This window comes from Sorghum bicolor, chromosome 10 (assembly GCF_000003195.3).
Source record: "Sorghum bicolor cultivar BTx623 chromosome 10, Sorghum_bicolor_NCBIv3, whole genome shotgun sequence".
NCBI classification, from domain to species: domain Eukaryota; kingdom Viridiplantae; phylum Streptophyta; class Magnoliopsida; order Poales; family Poaceae; genus Sorghum; species Sorghum bicolor.
The window spans coordinates 54,288,989-54,313,048 of NC_012879.2; the positions used below are offsets into that span (position 1 = coordinate 54,288,989).

General features: G+C 43.7%; 1 protein-coding gene across 1 annotated transcript; it reads right to left on the minus strand.

Annotated features, from left to right (window-relative positions):
- Positions 2,766-5,059, minus strand: LOC8067684 (triacylglycerol lipase 2). Its single transcript, XM_002438668.2, has 8 exons — positions 4,580-5,059; positions 4,352-4,492; positions 4,153-4,266; positions 3,892-4,035; positions 3,753-3,793; positions 3,544-3,623; positions 3,318-3,413; positions 2,766-3,196 (listed from the first exon to the last, which is right to left on the minus strand). The coding sequence occupies exons 1-8, from the start codon at positions 4,892-4,894 to the stop codon at positions 2,874-2,876; spliced, it is 1,254 nt and encodes a 417-aa protein (XP_002438713.1). The 5' UTR covers positions 4,895-5,059; the 3' UTR covers positions 2,766-2,873.

Consider the following 24,060-nt stretch of genomic DNA (forward strand, 5'->3'; position numbering starts at 1 on the left):
CTGAATTCTGAATTCTGATTTCTGAGGGGAAACCAGGCAAATGAAAGTGTGCACCTGAGCTGAGGCCTTGTTTAGTTCCGAAAAAATTTCGGATTTCGCTACTGTAGTATTTTCGTTTTTATTTGACAAATATTGTCCAATCATAAACTAACTAGAATCAAAAGATTCGTCTCGCGATTTACAGACAAACTGTGTAATTAGTTTTTATTTTCGTCTATATTTAATGCTTCATGCATGTGCCGCAAAATTCGATGTGATAGAGAATATTGAAAACTTTTTGAATTTCGGAATGAACTAAACAAGACCTTTCTTTGTCCAACGGGTGCAGTATACAGGCCTGGGCCAAGCTTTAAATTTCCAGAACAGTACGCGATTTGGTTTAGAACAGGCCTGGACTAGCAGTGGCTGCCAAGCCGATGCAGGGTACCAAATGTTGCATCGAGACAAACAAACTGCTATGGTCCGGACGTCTGGCGCCAGCAATGTGTCCAGACGTCGAGCCTTCCACTCGCGCCACATAGAAAAAGAAAAAGAAAAAAAGAAAATTCCATCGGTTCCTAACCAAGTCACCTCTGCCCCACTCGCTCTGCACGGAAGACCGTTCTTTGTCCGTTTTCTCCCAACCAACTCACCCTTGCCCCACTCGCCCTAAACAGAGGACCGCACTTTGTCCGTTCCCCGCACAAGGAGCCCATCCTCTGCCCCCACGAGAATGGGATCTGTCCCGCCCCTCGCTTTGTCGGCCCTGCCGCTAACTCGTCCCTACAACCTGTCCCAATACTTAACGCTGCAACACAATATGCATAATAGTGCAACAACACCTGACATACTACTACAACAAATAGGTTGAAGTAGCTAAAACATCATAAACATAGTATTACAACAAACAACGAACAACTGCTGCAACAACATGCAAACAACTGCTACAACATACAAATTAAAATATTGGATAGAACAACTGAAACACCATGAATATAGTATTACAACAACAACGAACGACTGTTGCAACAACATGTAACAACTAATACAACAACATAGGTTGAAGCATTGGATGGAGCAACCGAAACACCATAGACATAGTATTACAACAACATCGACCAACTGTTGCAACAACATGCAACAACTAATACAACAGTGCGGATTGAAGCATTGGATGGAGCAACTAAAACATCATAGACATAGTACTACAACAACACCGAACAACTATTGTAACAACATAAAACAAACTACTACAACATGCAGATTGAAGCAACTGAAACAACATCTCAAAACACAATACTGCAACAACGACTAAAACCTATTGCAACGTCTAGAGAGAACCATTGCAACAATGACGAGATCTGAACCCGAGAGCTCGCCGAAACCCTATCCTAGTGCAACATCACCTGAAAATTATATTGCAAAAAATCAGAGAACACCATTACAACACGCGCGAGCACTGAATCCTAAGAGCTCGCCGGAACCCTAGCCAACACAATATCCCATAGATCTAGATCCAGAGGAAGAGGAGGAGGAGCAAGAGGTGGAGGAGCAGAGGAGGGCTCAGATCCAGATCCACAAGAGGAGAGAGAGAAAAGGGAGAGGAAGGCTTCGGATCCAAATCTCTCCCCACCTACCTCGTCGGAGCCGCGCCATTGTCTCCATCTCTAGATGCATGGAGGTCACGAGAGCGAGAGAGAAAGAGTAGAGAGGAAGGGAGTTGCGCCGTTCACTGAAAGCTGCCACCGTCGCGCTCTACTCCGGTGGCATGGAGGGCGTGTGGGTCGCAGGCTCGCAGCGGGGAGGGAGGGAGAAAAAGAGGGAGGAGCGGCTCGCCGATAGCACGGTAGAAAGTGCGAACGCATGGTGCGAACGGTGGGAGTGGCAGCGAGATGAGAGAGAAGAGTGGAGATAAAAAAATGAGCAGATAAAAAGGCGTGGAGGAACAACAAAATGAGTGGACAACAATGTTCGGGCGGACGGATATCATTATCGATCAACAAACGATGATGTAATATTGGCGATGAAAATCCTTGTAAATAGATGGGCCAATCATGCAGTATATAGGGCTGGGCCAAGCTCTAAATTTCCTTTTTCAGAACAATACTCAAATTGGTTTAGAGCAGGCCTGACGCGATCTTCCCCTCAGAAAAAAAAAGTCAAACGCGATCTACACTGCATTACAAATCCGGAAGGAAAGCATAACGCAAAAGGAGAATTCAGTAGACTTTTATAGAGGAGCAATAGACTCAGGCCTTGTTTAGTTCCCAAAAAATTTTGCAAAATTTTTCAGATTCCCCGTCACATCGAATCTTTAGACACATGCATGAAGTATTAAATATAGACAAAAATAAAAACTAATTGCACAGTTTGGTCGAAATTGACGAGACGAATCTTTTGAGCCTAGTTAGTTTATGATTGGATAATATTTGTCAAATACAAACGAAAGAGCTACAGTGTCGATTTTGCAAAATATTTTGGAACTAAACAAGGCATCAGAAAGTCTAAACCTGTCAATTGAAACATTTCTTTCTTTGCACTGGGCAGCGTATATGATTTGGGCCAAATTTCAGTGTTCAGAACCCAGCGCCAAACAAAATGGAAAAGAGGTTGAGTTCAAAGTTCAAACCCAGTGGTCACCTCCTCACAATTTCAAAAGAGTCTTACAAGCCATCAACTTTATATTTGCTTACGGCAATATAACTCCACTGTAGCATAGCCTTACAAGATGCATCTATAAGAGCACATGCAAGATAATCCCGCTTCCATACCGTCAGAGACTGGGGTTTACCTCAAACTTTCACATACGGTTTTTTTCCCCGAATTACACAAGTATGACCTGAAATAATTGCAGTATGTAGCAGCTTTATGACAAAATGACATGGAGTAAGTTCTTAGTGACGCTTGAAGAATTCCACCATGGGCTTGTATATGAGTTGTGGAGCATTGTAGCCCATGACAAAGTCGCCGTGCGCGTAGTCAGGCATGTACATCACCTCGATGTCATCGCTGTCATGCTCTCTGATGATCGTCCGCAGGAGGTGCCTGGTGTCAGGGACGTCGCCGAGGAAATCTTGGCCGCCATGGGTGAAGAACAAGGGGACATGCCTCGGGATGGACGAGAGGTCGTATGCTGGGGGCCGTGTCTGATTGTAGTGCTTCATGTTCTCCTTCTCGTTTCCGTAGTCGTACTTTCTGATCGATGATTTCCTGACCACTTATATATGACACACATAAATTTTAGTACATAAAGCTACTGGGCTTTGGGCGACAGATTCCTTCGTTTCTGATAAAGATTCTTTACGCTGATTTCTAAAAAAAAAGAGAGAGATTCTTACGCTGCGACATGTGAATCATGTTTTTGATAGAGGTTGATTGTGGACCGTGCTGTAGGAAGATGCATGTAGTCGAAGTATTGAGGCAGCAGTCCGGTCCTTTCGTCATTCAGGAGATCAAATTCATAAAAACCACAGTTAGTATGATCACGGCCAAGGCATTATTATTTATCAGCATCATATATATATTGTTTGGAATAAATAAGTAAGGTGGAGGTAACACTGATACCTGCTACAGCTGAAAACAAATCATAACAATCGACCTCTGGGTTGACGCAGACTTGTCCTAACAATTCTTGTGCCACTAGCCTGTCATGCAGCAGAACATTTTTAGCAGTTAATAAACTTTCTACTGAATGTAATTTATGTTCTTCCTAATAACAAACACAAGAACCATCCTTAAAAAAAAACACAAGAAGCTGTAGAAGAGATGCCTACCCAACAGGATTGAACTCGTGGTAACCTAGCATGTGAATTGTCTGCATGATACAAAAACATAGATATAAAACATTGAACATATGGCCATGCCTTTCTAATCAACAATAAGAATACGGAGGTTCGTTCTACACTGCTTTACTTCTGCAAGGAAGATACGAGCCGCCAGCAAGATGAGCTTTGATTTCATCCTGTTGAGATAAGCAATTGGGCAGAGCAATGCGGCTGATCGCACTACGTCTGTTACCTTGTTATCTGAGAGGGCTGCAAGCATAATCAAGGTCCCCTAGAATAAAACAAAAGTTTCAGAACCTTCTCCCAGTTCCAAGACCCAACTCGATGGTATACTAAATAATAAGGCCATATGCATTTCCTTTAAAAAAGAGGGCCTATGAATGATTACCAGGGAGTGACCAATATAGTGGATTTTCTGGCCTCCTGTTTGGTTATAGATAAACTGAAGTACAGCAGGAAGATCATAATCAGCAAGTTGGTCCCATGTCCAGTCCCAAAAAGCCTGCAAAGAGGTTCAGTATTGTTTCAGTGAAATATTTTGACATACGGTTTCTTGATCAAATTCAATCCAGAGATGCGAACGTAACCGGGTCTTCTGGGGTGAGGGTGGTATGTCTGCGACTGGACCTTGTTCCACGACAGTTGGCGATCCAAACATCAAAGCCACCATCTGCCAAAATGAAGCCTAGTGATTGTTTTGGTGTGCTCAGTACCCAACAGAAACCATCCTGTTCAATCAGCAAATTCATTTTTTCAGTTGTGAACAGGATTTGAATCACATGCGTTGTGTTCAACAATATATATAATGTGCTTACCACCATCAGCCCATGGAATAGTAGTACTGGTTGCCTCGTATTCTCAGTCGAGTTACCAGTAGCATTAGAAAGACCATGAGGAATCCTCTTTAGGCTAAGAATATAGCCATCGTCTGTTGTTACATTATATTCTTCACATGGATAGCCATAAGCTGCTACCCGTGAGTTGCACATCCCTAAAGGGTGGGGCTGTGGGGGGCATTGATCATCACTATTAATATCATTTGTAGAATTCTGCATCCTCCATGAGAGAACACTTTGCAGGTTCAAGGCAATGAAAAGAATCAGGAAGAGTAGATAGATATCCTGAGCCATCTCTATTGAGAAATGAGAACTATATGATTTTTGGCACTAGAACTGCAACTTCTTCTGTCAAACCATGAACTCTACAGGATATATATATAAGCTACAATTTTATGTGCTTCCAAGAATAGGTGGGGTGGGGGGCAGCTGCAGGGATGGCCTCTAAATGACACTGAGTTTGTAGCTTCATCACTGACTTGTAAGGAACACTAATTTATAGAACAGTCTGTGCTATGTATGGGAGTTTCGTTTCTAGTTATTGGTTGTTGTTTTCTCTCAGAGAAGCATGAGCATGAGAAAATAGTCTATCACAGTAGATCTTGTAAGTATTGAATGTGAGATTGAATAACCATAAGCTAATCAGGTGAAAAAACAGAAGGTTATCATAATACAATCATGCTATCTTGATGACGAGAATGAATCGGCCGCTAGGTCTCTCACTTCACAACAATTCTGTGATCCCAATTCTGTTCAAGACCACTAGGAATGTTGTAGACGAAAAGGTCTTCTTCGGGTCTGTTTGGTACAGCTCACAACAGCTTCATGAGCTGTTGTGAGCTGTTTTTTTTGCCAAAACTTATTTCCAAAACAGCTTCATGGGTGAAGCTGTTTTTCTCCTCCTCTCACAAAGACATAAGTTGGATGAAGCTGGAAAAAAGTAGCTTATTGCAGCTTCTCCCTCATTTCTCTCTCTCAACTATGCATGAAGTAGTTGGTGAAGCTATTTTGCCAAACACTTTCTCCAAAACAAGTCAGCTTCATCTAGAAAGTCACTCATGAAGCTATTTTCTAAAAAAACAGCTTTACTAGTGAAGTTGAGCTGTGCCAAACAAGCCCTTCGTCTAATTAAAATCATGGCAAATCTCTTGCTGTCCTTTTTTTTAAAAAAAAACTAAGGGCTTACAGAAAGTTACAGAAGTACACCTTTGTTAGAACAAAAACGAGAACAATCTGAGTTTGGTTGGGCCTATTTGGCAACTTAGTAAATTTTTACAAAAAAAATTAAGTGTATATAATTTCTTCTGCACTAGAAAACCTGTACATCCTCCATTCGAAAAGACATGACCTACTTATTGAGGGGCATTTTGGTCTTTTGCCTTCTACGTTGGTCTGTGTGAGAGTTTTAAGCATATGCTTGGTTTGGGGACTATGGAGGATGGGATGGCCCATCCCTATTTTGTGGGTTGAGATGGTCCCAGTTTCTAGTTTGGTTGAGGGTATCTAAAAATTAAGATAAGGACTTTGTCACGTGGCAATATGTTAGCATCCTTATCTTCTTCCTTGACCACAAAGATTCACCGACAACCAAGTCGAATCGATGTTTTGATTTGCCATTCATGCTGACCGGCTGCAAATTCTCATGACCCATGACGCAAATTGCAAGCTCCAGCACGGCCTTGCCATCATCATAGCTTGTTGCCCATTGTATTGGCTTGATGTCAATCCAGTCTGGCAATAAGCATATATTGAAGCTGGGCGTAACACAGATTGCAGCCAAAATTAAGTCTATGCTATATCTAGGGGAGTGAAAGTGGAGGGAGATACAACTTAGGTGGACTAATAGTGTTTATGTGAGATACACAGGAGATTAGTCCACAGGTGATTATATGATGATGGAGGAGCTCATTGCATATGAGACATGACATGGAGTCATGTGACCAAGGTGGAGAAGATCAAGATGAGGCTTGGCTTGATGGACCGGTTGCAAGAGTGAAGGGCAAGTCGGAGGCTTTGAAGCGAGGGACCGCGTGTGACGGTGAAGCTTGAGCAAGACTTGGCGCCGATGGACCGAGGCAACGGTGAAGAGCAAGTGAGGTCAAGATCGATGAACCAATACGGTCATGTGATGATATGAAGTGGATCATATCATTTGGTGATTGGTTGGTGCATGTGTTGCATCAACATTGGAGGAGATGGAATGGAAAGCGCAAGGCAAAGGTATAACCTAGGGCATTTTCATTTCACCGGTCATAGGTGTGTAGAGAAGTTTATGACCGGATTTAGGATAGATGGCCGTACTATCAAGAGGGGCAAACTTGTTTGCATATCGGTCATCTAGTGCCACTTGAGCGATCTAACTTTGCATACGTGTTAGGATCGAGTGGCGTGGCAAGTTTGAGAGGCTAACTCCTTTGGGAAAATGTTTGTGAAAATGCTAACACACATGCACATGGTGGTGTACACTTGGTGGTGTTGGCACATTTGCAAAGGAGGTGGTGTTCCCAGGGTTGAGAGAGGTGTGGGTTTCTCTCTCCCTCCCGCCGAGCTTGCGAGACGGGATTCGGCGCACTTGAGAAAAATAAGTGTATATTTTCTATTGCGCCGGTGGAAAATTTAGAGAAGTCGCGGGAGTGTTTTCTCACTGAGAAACACTCACCGGACGCTGAGTGCGGAGGCACCGGACGCTGGCCTCAGCGTTCGGTGAGCTTGACCCTGCTAGGGTTAAGCACCGGACGCACTCTGAGAGCGTCCGGTGGTTAGCGTCCGGTGTGAGGGGTTTTTGCAACCCTCTCTGTGCACGAGTCCGGTGAGCGCACCGGACCGTCCGGTGCCTAGCGTCCGGTGAGGTCGCGAGTTTGACAAACTCTCTGCGCACGAGTCCGGTGAGCACCGGACCGTCCGGTGCCCATCGTCCGGTGGTGCTGTGTCTGGCGCGAGCGCGTGGTAGCCGTTGGTGGCAACGGTCGACTTCAACGGCTAGTGACACATGGCTGACGCCTGAGCACCGGACGCTGGGCGTTGAGCGTCCGGTGGCTCCCTGTCAGCGTCCGGTGCCCACGTGTTTTGCCCAGTGAAGGGGCAACGGCTAGTTTAGCCCTTGGGGCTATAAATAGAAGTGGTGGCCGGCCTTGGCCGGTGCTGAGCACCCTTGGGACTTAGTGTCCATGCTTGGGGAGTGCTAGTGAAGCCTCTAACTCACATATGCTTGATAGTGATCATCCGATTGTGTGAGTGAGCGATTCTAGTGCGTTGCATTGAGAGATTGCATCGAGTGGCACTAGGTGTTCGTGTTGCAAGCCGGTGGTGCTTGTTACTCTTGGAGGTTGCCACCTCCTAGACGGCTTGGTGGCTTGTGACTCTGTCGAAGCACGCAAGGAGATTGTGCGGTGCTCCGGAGAAGAGATTGTGAGGGGTACGGTGCTTACCCCGCGGGGATCGCGAAGAGCAACTCTAGTGGATTGCTTGTGGCTTGGAGGATCCCCATCTTGAGAGTGGATGTGCGGCACCCACTGAGGGTTTGGCTTTGGAATGCCAATTAGCTCGTGATCCATCAAGTGGGTGTATCGCCACAACGAGGACGTAGCTTGGTGGCAACCAAGTGAACCTCGGTAAAAATCACCGTGTCAACATTGTCTACTCTTCTCGGTGGTTTGCATTCGCTATACACGAGCTTGTATTTATATTCTTTATATACTTGTGCTTGTGTAGTTGCTCTTGTAATTAGTTAGCTTGTGTAGCTTGCTAGTTGCCTTCTTGCTTGTGTAGCTAGAAGTAGTTCCCTTGCGTGACTAATTTGGTTTGTGTAACCTTGTTAGTCACATTGCTTAGTTTGTGTAGCTAAGTAAGTTGCGCTCTCTAATTTGGCATTAGTTGCCTTGTTATTGAGCTTGCTAGTGAGCTTAGGCTTTGTGCGCTTTGCCTCACTAGTTTGTGTAGGAGCTCCCTCGGTTTGCAAAGTACTAGTTGCATAGGTTTGTGTGACCTTGCTCCTAGAATTGGTTAGGTGAGCTCTTGCTAAGGTAGCACCTTGCTTGCTTGTTTAGGATCTTTTCAAGGTGCTAGAGAACTTAGATAGAGGGGTGTAGTCTTGGCTAGACCGATAGTTTTAATTCCGCATTTGTTTCGGTTAGCCGGCGTAATAATTTTTAGAAAGGACTATTCACCTCCCGTCTAGTCCGCCATCTCGACCCTTCAAACGTCCTGTGTGTGCCTGACACCGCAAGCTGCATCTGTGGTGCTATCGTGGAGCACTGCCATAGGGACACCGGTAAGGAGCGCTGCAGTGCTTGTGAGGTCATCATCGCAGAGACTCCAACATTGATGCAACATTTGGCTATTTTAGCGGAATACAGTGGCAATATGTAAGGGTGTGTGTGTGTGTTTGCAAATACACCCTCCAAAAATTGTAAAACCAGTGAATTTGATTAAAATTCCACTATATATATGCACATTCCTTTAAGACATGTCTATGCACCTACAAGACAAATGCACCATCTCTAATTTGCTCTAACTTCACCACAGGTGGTATAAGTAGGCGTCCAACATTTGAAGAATTTTCGAAAAACCTCTAGATAGCATAAGCAAGTTCATAATAATTTTGTTGAATAAGCAAGGCAAATAATTGGTTTCTCAAAAAAACCATGCACAAGAATCAACTTGATTTATCTCATATTTATGTAGCAAAGCAATCCCGTGGTGGCTAGCTGACGGCTGATCTGGCAGGATGGCCTTACACTATCAATGACCACTATGCGTCTGCTGCCCAACACCACCTCTATGGCTCCAACCCATGATGGCTTGACATCGGTGCATGGGACACCATGACATCGCCACCGACAAGCACAACACAATGGAGCCTATCCACAAAGAAGCCAATCTCCGAGTACTGTTCTAGGGCACACCGCCATTGATGAATACCTAACACCAGGGTTACATAAAACTTTGGATTAACACCATAATAGGGTGGTTAACCCCTTCATTGCTTGTCCTAATTATTGGCTAGGGGTTCATGGGGCTACACCTAGCATATGCGCTCATGTGTCCTCGCTAGATCCTGACCAGAGGTCATGAGACCCGAGCCTCCATTGCCTAGGGGCTCTAGCTGAGTGAGTTAGCTCGATAGTAGGCTAAAGCCTAGGGTAGCCTAAGCTCTCATCGGCCATGGTCCCCCCTTCCCCTCTGAATGGGGCTCGATAGGCTAGCTCAAACAGATGCCTTGGAGTCCTCAATAGGACCCTACCACACAACATGAGCTTGACACCTACGCAAAGAGGCACAATGTGGTCAACTATGTCAGGGTGTTGTTCCCTCCATCTTATCATGGAGTTGCTTGCCTATTTTGAGGAGGGGATGTTGACATTTTTTAGTGCAACCACCAAGTATGGAGATAATATCCATTCCTGGCAATGACACTAGAAATGCTAGTTGATATTTCTTAGCACCATCACTAAGATTTGGATAAACCTTAGCAACACCACCAAGGAACACCAACATGATAGTTCTTAGCGATTATAGATCATTGTAGTATTTCACCTAGAAATATTCGGGGTATCATTATTTATATTTTCCCAAAGGAAGGCATGGTGTAAAGAGTCCAACATGGATATGAACAAGATTACATGCTTGCATTGTGAACCAAGGTTTATTACAAGGGTAAATATGATATTTTCAAGATAGTGGACACACACTTGGGCCAACCTCAAGGATAAAAGAGAAATAAAAGAATAAAAGAATAATCTTAAGTGGAGCAGGCTTGCTCTAATATAGCCATACAAAGAATAGTTTATGATCATACAAATTATATGGTTAGAGGCAGAAATAAGTGTAAGATGGACAAAGAGATCTCTGAGTACTGTTTTGTCAGCAAGCGCGAGAGACTTTAAGACTCCTACACAATACCCGAATGTGGGCGATTACAAGGGATGAACAAGGCTGTCACTATCTGCCGCTTACCCCTCAACAACGTCATATTCGAAGGTTCCCATGTACAAAGAAACTACCCATATCCCTCCAGGACTCTGACCCTACGGACCGACAAGCATAGGACATGGGCAAACTCGAAGGAACGATGAATAGCCACCTCATACTTCTATTCATATAAATTATATGAATGATTAAGCATACTGTTCTACATATTAAGATCATAACATAGAAACCTATGCTAGTTCATATGTCAAGATTATAACATGTAGACTATGCTCTAGTTCATGAGCACAACTTATATTGATAAAACGAGAACAAGATTCTGGAAGAACTCTTCACATACCAAGATTTCTCTTCTTCTAAGGAGCCAACTCTCCTTGATAGCTTTGCTAGCTCCAAATACTATTAAAAAGTAGGGGAAATTTGTTGTTGGACATGCAAAGTGCTTGTTCTTTGCTGGTGGACACTCAGTTTCTCGTTTTTTGCCAGGAGACAATGTGGTTCTTGAAAATTTGGCCAGAGGACACCGCACCCCCTTTGCAGTCGGTTTTGGAGAGAGAAATTTTCGTTTTGGACATTGGGTGCCCCTGAGCCAGGGTTGGGTTGGGTGCCAACCTGGTCTGGCTATCTTAACCTGGTGCAGCCAAACCAGGTTGGCACCCAACCCAACCTGGCTCAGGGACACCCAGTGTCTAAAACAAAATTTTCTCTCTCCAAAACCGGCTGCAAAGGGGGCGCAATGTCCTCTAGCCAAATTTTCAAGAACCATAGTTGTCTCCTAGCGAAAAATGAGAAACTGAGTGTCCACTAGCAAAGAGCAAGCACTTTGCATGTCCAACAACAAATTTCCTAAAAAGTAAAAGGTTACAATAGAGAAATGGAGGTGTCGAGGCTCAAATAGTGTGTGTTACTACTCTACAGTCGGGTTAGGTGAGATAGAATAGGAAACTACCCTAACCGCCTTTGCATGTCGCCATGTAACTGCCAGAGCAAGCCAGGCCTAAGAGGCAGCCAGAGGGGTGTAGCCGCACTCTTGGTGCACCCGCATCCTGGTGGGGCTGCCTCACGACTCCCTTTGTGTGGTCGGTTCCTAGGTGGTCTTAAGCCTCAATTGCAACAATGGTTGGCCCATATTTGATGGTTGGATGGGCCTCCTTCTATTTTCTTGGCCTAGATATGCTTTACGCTTTGCCTGATTGCACATTTTGATCATATTCCCATGTATCTCATGTATGTTTCCTACAAAACACTAAGTCTCCAATACATGTAAAACTATTTCAATAGTAAGAGCATATGTGTGTATAAGATGTTAGTTTCCTCCTTTTTGGACTTAAATTGGTAGTTGGTTTTTGTCGATAAGAATGAACAACAGGGGCCCCACCAATCACTGTAGTTCAAGCATGAAAATTTAATCTCCGAGTGAGCTTGTTCCTAAGTACTTCTTTTTGTGATTATGATATTAGATTGCTAAAAATGATATTATTATTCATAGGAAATATGGAGAGATAAATAAAGTCCTTGGAGAGATTCGTGAAGATGGAGAAGACCAGTGTAGGCATCCAAGCCAAATTGAAGGCTTAATCTATATCAAGTCTAATATCTCCAATTTTTAGTTACATACTAACGTTTCAATGTTCTACATATGCATAGAAATAGATAATACTCCAACAGCCATGGTCCCTCATCAAAAATCCATGAGAATCAATGGTAATTATCAAAACAAGTGGGCATATAGAATCTGTCAGAGTGCCGCGTTACTATCTTTTGAGCCGCTGCACGGTATATCATGTAGGAGTTCATTAGAGAAACATCGAGTGGTCCTTGGCTCTAGTAGCCACCATCCAAGTTAGGATTTAAGTTCTGCTTAGATTAATTAATATGTCATCAACTATTTTTCTTGTATTCCCTCCATCTCAAAATAAACATAGGCCGTTTCTCATGTAGTCAAACTTTTTAAATTTGACTATGAATATAGAAAATAATATCAATATATATATACCTCCAAATAAGTTTACTTTAAAAACATATATCTTGTGCTTAACCTAATGATACTTATTATACATCATAAATATTAGTGTGTTATATATATATATATATATATATATATATATATATATATGATTTGACTCCTTGTGAAGCGAGATATGCATTCATTTTAGGACAAAGAGATTATTCTATTTTGTGGAATCCCAACTTATGAGCTTTATTTTTCAACAAATTCAATTGCATTCTTTTTTGTTCTTACTTGTGTTCTTGATTTGTATGTAGGTATTAGCCTTTGTGACGAGGTCAAGTGAATAGTGCAAAGTTAATAACCAGAGGACATATGATGTTATGGTTGTAGGTTCGGATCTTGTTAATCGGTGACCAGATTGTGAGTGTCAAATCTCCATCAAATCAAGAGTTATCTTCACCTGAGGAAGATTGGGACCCTGTTCCCACCAGCAAGAACTGTTAAGGAGAATTCCAAAAGTTATATTATGGCTCCAGTCGAAATTGTGCTTTCACCGGTTGTAACAAAAAGATCTAGCTTCTTTTTTTTTTTCATTTCATAGCAAAGGTTTTATCAGCTGTCCACTTTGAATGAATGCATAGAAGCTGTGATGTAAAGCAAAGAATCTTTTCCTCCATCTTGAACGACCTGTCTAGCTATTTCTAGCTTGTGCAGTTTTCTAACGTTTCCTTAATTTCTTCCAGCCAAAAGATAGAAAAAGCTAGTAACAACCATTTTTTCCAAAGAAAAAAGTACCAACCGCCTTCCATTAAAAACTTCGGAAAACACATTTAGGGCTTGTTTACTCTGGAATTGTTGTCCTGGAACTATTCCGGCTGCAATGATAGGCTTATTTGTATGAAGATTTCCTCAATCCAGGCCAAATGAACGAAGTCTTAGCCTCGCCTAATAACAAGTCAAGTAACTCGAAAGCTCAAGGTGATGGTGGGCAAACTTTGTGCCTTCTTCCTATGGCTAGTATACGTATGGGTTATATGTAGCAATGCAAACATGTAACACCCAAAAATGTGAATTTCAATCAATAGGAATTAATTTGATTTACAATTTTAGAAAACATGGTTGTGCATTACATGCTGGTGCATATTTAATTTTGTGTTGTTGCCTTCTGTTTGATTTTAGTTGCATTCAAAACTCTCCTTGAAAAGGCTTTGGAAAAATATATTGGAAAGAGTTTAAAAAAAAAAAGAAGAAAAGAAAACAGCCGTAGCCAGCCCCGGCCTGCCCCCTTTCCCTCCCTCACGGCCGGGCGCGGCCCAATTCCTCCTCCCCGCGGCCCAGCAAGCCGCGGCCCAGCCGGGCAGCAGGCGCGCCCCCTTTCCTTTTCCCTCTCTGGCCGACAGCTGGGCCCTGCCCCTTCTCTCACTGCGACGTGGGACCCAGCGCGCAGCGCCCTTCTTCTCCCTCGCCGTAGCCGAGTGGAACTCGGTGGGAGCAACCGAACCAGCGTGATATTCCAAGATCCCGAAACTCTCGCGATTTTTTGCCGTTTTGTGCGCTATAAAGTCCCTTTCCAACCCCGCGGTCTTCCCTTGCTGCGCGGCTGCCGAACCGAGCCCTAGACGCTCTAATCGGTGCACGTTTGGATCTCGCCGTGTTGAGAGCAAGCCGCCGCCACGACGCGCCGCTCTTGCCCCTCCTCGGGTTAAACAACTCCCCTAGGTGAGTTCGCAGTGCGTTTCTCCATCTCCCCATGCGCTCGGCTTGAACTTTGGTGCACCAAATCGAGAAACAGGTGAACTCCGGCGAGGTGGGGTGCTCCCGGCCATGGCGCCGCCGTGATGGTGCCCTGTTCCGGCCGGCGTTCATCCCTCCTTTCCCCCCCCGAATGGATCAAGACCCTCCGCTTCTAATCCAACGGCCGAAATCGACCGATACCCCTTCGCGTGGTCATTTTGCTTAAGAGCCCCTGGGAAATTCCATATTAGAACCCGCCATCCAAAGCGCCTTCTCGAGTTTACGCTTTTTATTTTCAGAAAACGTATTCTTCCTCGGTTTGAACTGGAATACGCCTTCTGCTATTTACAAGATTGCCACTGATTTTAAATTGCTCATAAAATATTCATTTTAATTCCGTTTTTGTCCATTCAAATTCCGTTAGGTTCGTAATTACATGCTCTACATGTTAGGAATGTTAGTTTACTGTTTTGAAACTTTTTAATTTCCTGGTACTATTTAATTAATTATTTCTCTATAGGAAATCTTAGAAAATTCATAACTTCTACGTTTTAAATCCGATTTTCGTGAACTTTACGGTTGTGCGATCGTAGCGCTGCGTAGAATATTTTGATAAACTTTTGCATTTGTTTTACTACTGTTTGGTGTATTGCTCTAATTATATCTTGTTTGCTTCGTGTATGATTGTCTACATTGGAATGCGTGTTGTTGATTGATGATTGGAATTAGACGGTGAGCCGTACGTTGGTGACCAAGACCAAGCAGTTGAAGACCAGCAGGCTCAGGAGAGCTTTGATCAAGGCAAGTATAACTTGGGATCATCCTTGTTACCTATTCACTATTAACTACACATATATATCATATGCATGCTATCACCTTGTCGACCTTAGCAAAATCATAGATGATTGTTACCTGTACTCCTTGCTACCTACTTGATATGCAGTTGGTATAGATGTGCTAGTGCTTGATATAATCCATGATCTTGTAAGATAATTAATAGCTATGCAATGAACGTTAAATGATGACAAATAACTATATGAGATCTTGTCTGTAAGTGATCACCGGGACAACAGCGCAACCATGAGGGCTATAATGGCTCTGGCTTTAGCTCAGTATGAAGCACTTTTCTAGCTGGTTAGAGGTTACCCGAAAGGGCGGAGGGGCTGAACCGTTTTGGGTATAGTGTGGCCTCTGTCTGTATGAGTATAGGCTGCGAGTCATTGTGCCATCGGAAGGGGGGCTCTATATCTGCGCGCAAAGGAAACCTTGCGGCCCTAACTTGTTAGACGAACTTTTGAAAGGCTTCATAGTGATCCCTGCCGACCTCCCTAGGAAGGGGGTTAAGAGATTAGCTACCTCGGGCGAAAGGGTAAATCATGACTCATGGGTAAAGATGTACAACCTCTGCAGAGTGTAAAACTGGTATACTAGCCGTGCTCACGGTTATGAGCGGCCTTGGGGGTTCTTGCTGCGACGACGATGAGCTTATTAAGTTGTTATGTTCATTTGATTATCGTTTATGCTATGAGTTAATTATGCTTACATTTGATCATGGGATTAATGGGATTAATGGATTATTTAAGCGTCCTTGACAATTGCTATTTAATTATGAACATGCTATCCACTATTAAAAGCTAAATGCAGTCAAACCAGTGTCAGCTATTTGAGCCTCATGAACCCCTGGTTATACTTGTTGAGTACGATATGTGCTCACTCTTGCAATTTCCCAACACCTCAGGATATGATCATGAAGATGACTGGAATGAGGATTACCGTTATGAGTACTAGGTTTGGAGTCAACCAGTCAACAGTGTCCCTGTGTGGATCTTCCGTCGAGAGCGTTGTTTACTTTATGCTATCATTTATGTATAAGACTAGGTGGTTTTATGATATTCCGCTATGTAATAAACACTGCAATGGTACAATTGAGATTTGTCTACTTATTTGTGCGACTATTCCTGGGGCACATATGAGTCTTTTATGCATCCTATTTTGTTCTTAAAATATAGGTGTGACAAATTGGTATCAAAGCTTTGTTGACTGTAGGACGCAAACCTAGTTAGCAAATGGTCGAAAACTTAGGTCATTATTTTTCTTACTTCATGCTTTCCACTATGGCCTTGTTATTTGCTAAAGGTTTTATGCTTCTCTATCTTGCTCTATTGTGAAATTATTGCATCCATCTGATCTATGTCTAAAAACTTTTTGTAGATGCCGCCCCGCACCCGTAGTGCTGCACGCATGGCTGCTGAGGAGTACCGTGCCATGTTCAACCTAGGCGGACAGCATGTGGGTGGAGTTCCTGAGCTGGAAGATGAGGAATCAAGGGTGGAAGCTCAGGAGGAGGTGCCTGAAGATGAAGAGATGCAAGATCCATCTCCACCACAGTCTGCTAATGCAAGGATGGGGTGGACTACTGAGCTGTGGATTCCAGAAGCAGATCCCAAGGATTTCTTCCATGAGAATTTGGTGCTGACCTTGAAACACCATTACCCGGATTTGCAAGCCACACTGGAATATAACTGCACTGAGCACAAGCACCCTCTGAGGAGATCACTTTGGATTGCAGAGCTGATAGTCAAGACACTGGATGCCACTAAGGGGATTCGAAAGGTGGAATCAAAACACGTCGCTCGAATCAGCCGGGACACGATGGAGGAGAGCATGGCAGATGCAGCTTACCAGGCCTTGATCTTTTACCGCGGTAGACGCTTTGAGGATGTTCAGTACAATGCAACATATCACTATCCTCGCTTTGTACCAGAGAAGATGACTTGGGCCATAGAAGTTGCAGATGCTTCACAACCAAAGCTTCAAGCACAAGTGGAGTTGACTTATGAGCTGACCGTCAAGGTGATAGAGTTGGAGAATGAACTACACCGTGAGAGGAAGCTGCTGGAGAAAGAGCAAAGGGAAGCGGATGACCTCCGAGCGGAGTTAGGCCGCCCCAAACTTCATAAGAGGCTGCATGTTGAACCCATCTTGAAGGATGCTGCACCCGAGGAATAGAAAAAAACCCATATGTAATAGTAACGTTAGTAGTTGCGAGTTATTTCGAGTCTTTTGCTAGTGTGGGGTGAACTTGGTGTGCTTGCTGATTTGTTATTCTGAATATGTGTGATTTGGATTTTTGTAATGAGTGCTGGGAATTTGTGGGCATGTCCACAAGTTCTCTAATTAAGAACCTTAAGTAAGAACATGAATAAATAGTAGTTTGGGGTCATATCCTGTTTCTGTCTTGTGCTGTTTTCTGGAGCAGTCTGCAATGATTCTGGAATAAATCAAATTCTGCTCGTGCAATGTTCATCAAATTTTTCTGGGAAAAAGTAGACTTCCATATATTTCCAATGCCGCAAGAATGACCATATTATCTATTATGAGCTGTGAGTTATGACTGTTTAAAGTTGAGGTCTCTGCGCAGTCTGGAATTCTGGAACAGTTTCGGTTGTACACAGTTTTTGATTAACCTAACGTTGGAATCTGGTAAAAAGATCTGAATGAAAGTTGTAGACAATTTCTTTATCTTTCCAACGGTGTACAGCATGTATCCTTTTGAATTCTGGAACTCGATATATGACTGATTTTCTAAACTGCTGATGTTGGATGTGACCCAGAAAATTTCAGATCCTGTTAACTCTTGTAATTGTCATGTTGGACATTACTAAGATGTGTTTATATACCTTGGAATGCAGATGGCAGCAAGGGGAAGAGGCAGAGGTAGAGGCCGTGGCAATGGCAGTGACAATGGTGGCAATGCTCCAATCACCGTGGAGGAGCTCATGCAAACCCAAAACCAGATGATGCACGTTTTCATGCAGCACCTGCAACAACAACCTCCACCGACACCACCACCAGTTCATGTGAGAGACAAGCGGGGGGAGTTTATGAAGGGAAGACCCCCAGTCTTTACACACTCAGCTGATCCCATGGAGGCGGATGATTGGTTACGTGCTGTGGAGAGGCAACTGAACATAGCACAGTGCAATGATTTGGAGAAGGTGTTGTATGCTTCTGGACAGCTTCAGGGGGCAGCTCAAACATGGTGGGAGTCATATCAAGCTGCTCGTCCCAACAATGCTCCTCCTGTCACATGGCTGGAATTCTGTAGGGACTTCAGAGCTCGACATATAAATGAAGGAGTGATGGAGCTCAAACAAGAAGAATTCAGATCACTCAGGATGGGCTCCATGACTGTGGCAGAATATCATGACACCTTTGAACAGTTGGCTCGCTATGCTCCGAATGATGTCAGGGAAGATGCTGATAAGCAGCGTCTATTCATGAAGAGCTTTCTGTTAAAGGTGATCTCACTTATGAAGAGTATCCGGTCAGAATATTGGAGACAGCTGAGAGAGTCACCAGAAGTCGGGTCATTAGAATGTGCAAAGTGCAGTGGAATCGGTATTCGGAAGCAGAGGCAACTTGGGAAAGAGAGGATGATCTGAGGAAATCATACTCATATCTGTTCGAGTAAGCCCCGCTCTATCTCGAGGACGAGATTCTTTTAAGGGGGGTAGAGTTTGTAACACCCAAAAATGTGAATTTCAATCAATAGGAATTAATTTGATTTACAATTTTAGAAAACATGGTTGTGCATTACATGCTGGTGCATATTTAATTTTGTGTTGTTGCCTTCTGTTTGATTTTAGTTGCATTCAAAACTCTCCTTGAAAAGGCTTTGGAAAAATATATTGGAAAGAGTTTAAAAAAAAAAGAAGAAAAGAAAACAGCCGTAGCCAGCCCCGGCCTGCCCCCTTTCCCTCCCTCACGGCCGGGCGCGGCCCAATTCCTCCTCCCCGCGGCCCAGCAAGCCGCGGCCCAGCCGGGCAGCAGGCGCGCCCCCTTTCCTTTTCCCTCTCTGGCCGACAGCTGGGCCCTGCCCCTTCTCTCACTGCGACGTGGGACCCAGCGCGCAGCGCCCTTCTTCTCCCTCGCCGTAGCCGAGTGGAACTCGGTGGGAGCAACCGAACCAGCGTGATATTCCAAGATCCCGAAACTCTCGCGATTTTTTGCCGTTTTGTGCGCTATAAAGTCCCTTTCCAACCCCGCGGTCTTCCCTTGCTGCGCGGCTGCCGAACCGAGCCCTAGACGCTCTAATCGGTGCACGTTTGGATCTCGCCGTGTTGAGAGCAAGCCGCCGCCACGACGCGCCGCTCTTGCCCCTCCTCGGGTTAAACAACTCCCCTAGGTGAGTTCGCAGTGCGTTTCTCCATCTCCCCATGCGCTTGGCTTGAACTTTGGTGCACCAAATCGAGAAACAGGTGAACTCCGGCGAGGTGGGGTGCTCCCGGCCATGGCGCCGCCGTGATGGTGCCCTGTTCCGGCCGGCGTTCATCCCTCCTTTCCCCCCCCGAATGGATCAAGACCCTCCGCTTCTAATCCAACGGCCGAAATCGACCGATACCCCTTCGCGTGGTCATTTTGCTTAAGAGCCCCTGGGAAATTCCATATTAGAACCCGCCATCCAAAGCGCCTTCTCGAGTTTACGCTTTTTATTTTCAGAAAACGTATTCTTCCTCGGTTTGAACTGGAATACGCCTTCTGCTATTTACAAGATTGCCACTGATTTTAAATTGCTCATAAAATATTCATTTTAATTCCGTTTTTGTCCATTCAAATTCCGTTAGGTTCGTAATTACATGCTCTACATGTTAGGAATGTTAGTTTACTGTTTTGAAACTTTTTAATTTCCTGTTACTATTTAATTAATTATTTCTCTATAGGAAATCTTAGAAAATTCATAACTTCTACGTTTTAAATCCGATTTTCGTGAACTTTACGGTTGTGCGATCGTAGCGCTGCGTAGAATATTTTGATAAACTTTTGCATTTGTTTTACTACTGTTTGGTGTATTGCTCTAATTATATCTTGTTTGCTTCGTGTATGATTGTCTACATTGGAATGCGTGTTGTTGATTGATGATTGGAATTAGACGGTGAGCCGTACGTTGGTGACCAAGACCAAGCAGTTGAAGACCAGCAGGCTCAGGAGAGCTTTGATCAAGGCAAGTATAACTTGGGATCATCCTTGTTACCTATTCACTATTAACTACACATATATATCATATGCATGCTATCACCTTGTCGACCTTAGCAAAATCATAGATGATTGTTACCTGTACTCCTTGCTACCTACTTGATATGCAGTTGGTATAGATGTGCTAGTGCTTGATATAATCCATGATCTTGTAAGATAATTAATAGCTATGCAATGAACGTTAAATGATGACAAATAACTATATGAGATCTTGTCTGTAAGTGATCACCGGGACAACAGTGCAACCATGAGGGCTATAATGGCTCTGGCTTTAGCTCAGTATGAAGCACTTTTCTAGCTGGTTAGAGGTTACCCGAAAGGGCGGAGGGGCTGAACCGTTTTGGGTATAGTGTGGCCTCTGTCTGTATGAGTATAGGCTGCGAGTCATTGTGCCATCGGAAGGGGGGCTCTATATCTGCGCGCAAAGGAAACCTTGCGGCCCTAACTTGTTAGACGAACTTTTGAAAGGCTTCATAGTGATCCCTGCCGACCTCCCTAGGAAGGGGGTTAAGAGATTAGCTACCTCGGGCGAAAGGGTAAATCATGACTCATGGGTAAAGATGTACAACCTCTGCAGAGTGTAAAACTGGTATACTAGCCGTGCTCACGGTTATGAGCGGCCTTGGGGGTTCTTGCTGCGACGACGATGAGCTTATTAAGTTGTTATGTTCATTTGATTATCGTTTATGCTATGAGTTAATTATGCTTACATTTGATCATGGGATTAATGGGATTAATGGATTATTTAAGCGTCCTTGACAATTGCTATTTAATTATGAACATGCTATCCACTATTAAAAGCTAAATGCAGTCAAACCAGTGTCAGCTATTTGAGCCTCATGAACCCCTGGTTATACTTGTTGAGTACGATATGTGCTCACTCTTGCAATTTCCCAACACCTCAGGATATGATCATGAAGATGACTGGAATGAGGATTACCGTTATGAGTACTAGGTTTGGAGTCAACCAGTCAACAGTGTCCCTGTGTGGATCTTCCGTCGAGAGCGTTGTTTACTTTATGCTATCATTTATGTATAAGACTAGGTGGTTTTATGATATTCCGCTATGTAATAAACACTGCAATGGTACAATTGAGATTTGTCTACTTATTTGTGCGACTATTCCTGGGGCACATATGAGTCTTTTATGCATCCTATTTTGTTCTTAAAATATGGGTGTGACAAAACACATGAGGAAAAGTTATTGAAGCAATGAATAATTGTGAACCCAAATGGTTTTCCCCCCTTTTCTTTGGTTTAGCTCCCGACATGGTGAACTGTTAAGTGACAATTCCAAAACAAGGAATAAGAAACATGGATTGTTGGATCATTAAAAAAAGCTAAACCATGGATATCAAGAGCTAAACCGAAGGATGGGAAAAAAACCCATTAGGTTCGCAATTATTCATTGCTTCAAATAACTTCTCCTCCCGTCTTTGCTATACATAACCATACGTATACATATACGTGTACTAGCCATAAGAAGAAGGCAGGAAGTTTCCGCACCATCATCTTGTGCTTTCGAGTTACTTGTTTATTATTAGGCGCCTAAATGGTTTTTAAGAAGATTTTAATGGAAGCCGGTTGGTAGCTTTTCTTTGGAGAAAAAATGATTATTACTAGCTAGTTTTTTCTATCTCTTGGCTGGAATAAAGGAAACTGCACAAGCTAGAAACGGCTAGATGGTTCGTTGAGATAGAGGAAAAGATGCTTTACATCACAGCTTCTATGCACGCATTCAATACAAAAGGGCAGCTGATGAAACCTTTCCTACAAAATGAACAAAAAGATGACAGATCTTTTGTTACAACTGGTGAAAGGATGATTTCAATTTGAACTAAGCCATAATATAACTTCTTTTTTCCTCTTCTTCGGTCCTAATTAATCAGGATTTGTGCGCAGTTTCCTAGTAAACAAAGAGAATGAGCTAGCAGATCTATCTATATCCATGTGTAAAAAAGAAACTAGGCGTGATTTCACAAGCTTTTATTTGGTGGACGAAAACCATAACCAACCAAGTAGAGATATAGATATAGAGAAATCCGCCAACTAAATTAAGAAATCGAAAGAAGATTAAAAAAGGCTCTTACCAGATGTGGCGTATAGATGATAAGATGCTTATCGACTCTGTTATTTCGACCAAGTTTGGTAGCACTCTACTTCACTCCACAAGAATCAAATAGGGTAGGTGCGGAACTTCATCTCAGGAGGCTGAACTACTACGCTCTTCTCTTACCAACGTCATGCGAGAACCCTTGTTCTCGCTAAGATTGAGCTGACATTGCTCCAATGGCTCACTGTCATGCTCACTTAGTGTTGTCCCCCCGCTATTGCTCTTGCTCATATCCATCCCCCCTCCTTCACGTTGTTAGCTCCGCCCCACTTTGCTGAACCAAGCTCTCTCTATCTATGGCCACACCAACGTAGTAGAGGGCAAATCAAGGCGACGGATAGGGCAAGGCAGCATGTAGAGGAGAAATGAAGACATCGAGCCATTTGTTCGAACTCGGTTATGGGATATATATATGAAGTGAATGTCCTAACGCCGTCCTGGATATAGATTCACACTCACTCGTACAAGTGAACGATATTGTATGTTACTCTCAACATACTAATTAAATCACGCATCATCACTTAGAAAACGGCAATCACGCAACCAAAAATAAAATGTACGCAAATATCATGATTAGAATATTTTCTTCTTCTAACCCTAGCAATGCAAACAATTAACCTGCCATTATCTATCTTTTTTTTTTTCTTGTGTTTGTCTAAGGGTAGATAATATTGCTTAATTAACCCCAGCAATGCAAACCCCCCTTAGTTGTTTGTGTATCCATTCTATCCATGACCTGACAATATTGCTCACCATTTTACTTTTAACACCACTCGAGAGATTTCATCTAGTGTCGTGCTGCCTGGTTTGGTGCCGGCTTGCAACAAGCAGCAAATTCATCAGCAAATTCATCAGCCTTTCTTCATGGAAATCATTGTTGTCACCATGTGTTAGTCAATTTGAACAGTTAGTAATGATGCAATCTTCAGAAATATTCAACCTTCTATTCAGAACTGCAAGGCTGTTTTCAGGAAAGAATTTTCTCAGGTTATTCTAAGAGCAAAGAATAATAGTTTAGCTCCTTTGTTTTGTCAATGACTAGAAGCTTATATGTAATTTGGCTCATCTTTTTTCTTTCTTTCTTTGTTTCATGAGCCCCATGTATTACTGCCTGTTTTATTCAATAAAAGCACAGTAGTGTGGAAACCCCTCCTGTTTACATAAAAAAAACTAGACAAATGGCGTGCATCACGTACGTTGCCTTGCCTTGCCACCGATGGAGCACCACACCGAGATGCAAGCAAAACCGCGGCGGCCATCATCACCTATAGCTAGCCGCGGCGCCGCCCTTTGGTTTGCGAGGATAGGGATATCGTCGCTATCCTTTGGCTCGCGTTCGCGTACGCGGCCGGGCCGAGTCCGTTGCAGTTGCAGATACATCCCAATGCAACGCGCGCGCGCGGCGCGCTGGACGCCCTCTTGCGGCAGGCTGAACCGGGGGCGGGTGCGGCGGGCGGCGAGCGGCGAGCGAACACAGCGGGCATAACGAGGCGCGCGATGCAAGGAAAAGGCAAGCTCGCCGGCCGTAACGCTCGAGTCAAGCACGGTAAAAAAAGCTATCGATATGGCATATTTGGCATGGAGCTAATGCGCAGGCTGGGGCGGCCAGTCGAAACACGAGGGAGCGGCAGCGGCGAGCCGCCGGCCGGCTGTGGCTTTGTGAGCCCTTATTGTAGGAGTCTTTAAAAACGCAGTCGT